General features: G+C 41.9%; 1 protein-coding gene across 1 annotated transcript in view; it reads right to left on the reverse strand.

Annotated features, from left to right (window-relative positions):
• Positions 1 to 3,310: 3,310 nt before the first annotated feature.
• LOC120871951 (zinc finger protein 724-like) overlaps positions 3,311 to 4,121 on the reverse strand; it is a 12,610-nt gene continuing 11,799 nt past the window's right edge. Inside the window, 2 exon segments of the mRNA XM_040252011.1 lie at positions 3,311 to 3,507; positions 3,509 to 3,914. Coding sequence (XP_040107945.1) covers positions 3,412 to 3,507; positions 3,509 to 3,914 — 502 coding nt within the window. The 3' untranslated portion in view covers positions 3,311 to 3,411.

Raw genomic sequence — 4,121 nt, forward strand, 5'->3', positions numbered from 1 at the left:
AACCCTGGGATTTCTTTGGAAGGAATGATGCTAAAGCTGAAGCTCCAGTACTTTGGCCACCTGATGCGAAGAGTTGACTCATTAGAAAAGACTGATGCTGGGAGGGATTGGGGGCAGGAGAAGGGAATGACAGAGGATGAGATGGCTGGATGGCATCACTGACTCGATGGATGTGAGTCTAAGTGAACTCCGGGAGTTGGTGATGGACAGGGAGGCCTGGCGTGCTGCAATTCATGGGGTCTCAAAGAGTCGGACACGACTGAGCGACTGAACTGGATTGAACAAAAAGATATCAGTTTTATGCAAAATTCATTTTATATATACGTCCTCTGTTTTGTATCCTAACAGTGTGTTTAACTAGTAAGCCTTAGCATTACAGAGGACAGTGTCTCCTAGTTTTCTTTTTAGTTCTGCACATTTTCTGAAAAATTCTGGATCACTGTGTTGATTCAATATATAAGAGCATTTTCTAACTCCTAAAGAGCTGAATTGTATCCACGTGTGAACTCATCATGGCATTTCCCCTACTTCCCGAAGATCCCAACACTGAACCACATCCCATTGTGAATCTCGGATTCCAGTGCCTTTCCGTGTTGATCTCTCACAAAGGGAATATGTTCACCAGCTGAAAGTCACTCATTCAGGTTGGGAATTCATCATGTTCTATAGAAAGCCAGGATACAGCCAATGGAGAACAGGATCTGGGACACAAGGGAGAGGTGGTCTAAAGAGCCGGTCTTCACTATGATAAGAAGAAAAGGAAAAAATAAGAAGTGGATAACAAACACCCCAGGCAGAAACATTAGAAGCAGAGAGCTAAAGGTTTGCGGATTCTCAGTCCAGGCATTTCAGGAGAAAAACCAGACACAGCCCCAGGCCCGGAACAGAACATGGACCTGAGAAGCTGCCATTTCCTCCTCTTCTTCCTCCTGCTCTGTCTTCTCTGGGGATGTCATGTAGCAAACACACCTCTGCATCTTGAGAAAATACCTTCAAAGGCATCCGCAGAGCTCTTTAACCTGCAACTACTTCACCTACAGAGAGAAGGACCTTGAAAAGCTGAAAAGACCCACCTCTCCTGTCCTGTCTCAGGAGAGGTTCGGGAACAATCACCTCCTACCTGGAGACCAGCCTGTGAATTTATTTCTTGATTGTTCTCTCCCCATAGAGAGCTCCTAACCCTCTGCTCACACAGATGATGTGAGCTGACTGACTTCCCTGGTCCAAATCCAGCTAGACCAACGCTGCAGCCTCTCCTCAGACTGAACCCAGGCCTCAGCTCTCAGAAATGGACCAGGAGCCACGTCCTTAACCCGGGCCTCCCCTTAGAATCCCCTGGAGCACTTCCTACACACCACACTGATGCTCCCACAGGACCAAGAGAGAACTCTGTGGGGAGGTTATCGCTTAACACTGGTCAGGTGATCTTGATAGGAAACCGGGTTGAAACCACTTACAAGGTTCTTTCTGAACCATTGCAGTGAATATGAACCCCTCGAAGTCAGGTCCCCACTCTAAGAAGTTATAAATCTGCAGGTATGAAGAGGGACCATGAAATGAGTCTTCAGCAAGTTCCCTGTTTATTTTGATGCATCTCCCTCAAGACCCACACTCAGTAGCCCTGAGCTTCAGCCCTCACCCTCAGCACACCTGAGACCTCTCAAGAGAGGAGGTTCTAAGGCAGGAATTTCTTAGGTCAAGGTTAGGACCAAGCAGAGAAAGCTCCAGTACTTGGGGTTCAGGCCTTTCTAAGAGATCTTGGGTGAATTGCTGTGAGTTCCCCAGGCTGAGTGTGGATGGGTCCATTCAAACCAAGAGGAGCAGGAATCTGATGAGCTCTGAGGGTGGCAATGAAGGGGGGGCCTGTGCAGTAGACCCTGGGGTTCCTCAAGATTGCTGGTCTCAAGGTGGGTGGTCCTCTAGTGCAGGTGTTCCCAGGACTGGCTGGTGTGAGTTCAAGGACCTGCAGGCTGCCTGCTCACCAGACAGACGCTGAGGCAGCAACAGCATGGAGTAGTCCAGGTAAACTCTCAACAATACTCTGTATGATCCTTCTTAGAACCATCACAATGTCCTAGCAGTTCCAGAGAGGGGGAAAAAGTACAATGGAGAAATGATGGGAAATATCCAATTATTTGAGGCTTAAAGGCAGTATGGAAACTAATTCTTACAGATATCATCCCTCTGTGCTAACAAAGAGATTATTGTTAGCTATTTTCCCTTCAACCTTAAATCAGTAGGTTAACACTTCATTACACACCAACTTCATCACAAGAAACCATCCAGTTTTCCTAACATGTCATATCACACAATCAAAATAAAATCTGTTCCAACCCACTGTGTAACTGAGTGAAATACAGATTATAAGCATAAACTACGATATTCATTCCTCTGATACAATGATCTGAGAACTGTGATTCCTATGGTTACAAAATGGAGGTTAATCATTTACGAAACAAGACATACACTAGTTACATGACTTTTCTGGGAGGGGTTTCCATATATTTCTAGGGGATCAGAGATGTCTTTATTTGAAACATGTCAACTAATATTCATGACTTCTGTTGATATTATAAAGATAACATCAAGGTTTTAGTGAACTGTCATTGTATTTTACTTAAAAAGCAAGTGACATAACTACTGAAAATGTACATCTTACTTTAATATGTGGAGTTACTCCCTGAACACTTACCTCATGGTGACCTATAGGGATGTTTGACATGAATGACTAACACCTCCATTTAGATCTACATGTTAAATTACTGTGTCCTTAATCTTCTAATGGAGAATAAATATAAATGACTTCTCCCTAGGATAGAAGGCCTTGTCTCATCTTTGAGATACAACCATCAAAAACATAACTTTGCATACACACTAGAAATGAAGCATAGCAGCATGGAGTAATTTGAGCATTGAACCACATTTATTTTGGTTTTCAAATAATCACAAATCACGTCAATATATACAAAGATATATTACTAATAATTATACATTTCTAAATACCAACCTTCATCTTGTGATCCATACTAACATATCAATTTTGTATCTGTTTTAACTATGGATTACTATCTACAATACTTCTCCTGAAGAGGATCTTCAAAAAACAGGATTGATGAAATGCTTTCTATTGTGCGGCCATCCCTGACAGCTCAGTTGGTAATGAAACTGCCTCCCACTCCACTATTCTGGCCTGGAGAATTCCATAGACACAGTCCATGGGGTTGAAAAGAGTTGGACACGACTGAGCAACTTTCAGTTCTTCCAGTGTGCAATTTCTGGTATTTATTTAGATTTAATTTTTATTAAATACTTTACTACATTTTCTTTATGTCATTCCTTATCTTTCTTAAGTAAATGGTGTTTTATTTTCTGAAGTGTATGTTTAGGACAAACCTCTTCCATCAGTTATTACTAGGGTTTCTCTCCAGTACATGGTCTCTGGTGTCTAATAAGGTGAGAGCTCTCATTAAAACCTTTGCCACTTTCCTTACATTTGTAAGGTTTTTCCTCCAGTATGAATTCTCTGATGTTGAGTAAGATGTGATTGCTTGATGAAGGCTTTTCCACATTCTTTACATTTGTAAGGCTTCTCTCCAGTATGAATTCTCTGGTGTTCACTAAGAGATGAGTGGTAACCGAAGGCTTTTCCGCATTCTTTACATTTATAAGGCTTCTCTCCAGTATGGATTACTTGATGTTTAGAAAGACATGAGTGCTGTCTAAACGCCTTGCCACATTCCTTACATTTATAAGGCTTCTCTCCAGTATGGATTACTTGATGTTTAGCAAGACATGAGCGCTGTCTAAACGCCTTGCCACATTCCTTACATTTATAAGGCTTCTCTCCAGTATGAATTCGCTGGTGGTTAGTAAGAATTGAGTTATAACTAAAGGATTTCTCACATTCTGTACATTTATAAGGTTTCTCTCCAGTATGAATTTTCTGATGGTACATAAGATCTGAGCACTGGTGAAATGCTTTGCCACAATCCTTACATTTATAAGGCCTCTCTCCAGTATGAATTATCTGATGGCGAGTAAGATATGACTGCTTGCTAAAGTCTTTGCCACATACCTTACATTTATAAGGCTTCTCTCCAGTATGAATTCTCTGATGGTAA

Source organism: Oryx dammah, unplaced genomic scaffold (assembly GCF_014754425.2).
Source record: "Oryx dammah isolate SB20612 unplaced genomic scaffold, SCBI_Odam_1.1 HiC_scaffold_13, whole genome shotgun sequence".
Classification (NCBI taxonomy): domain Eukaryota; kingdom Metazoa; phylum Chordata; class Mammalia; order Artiodactyla; family Bovidae; genus Oryx; species Oryx dammah.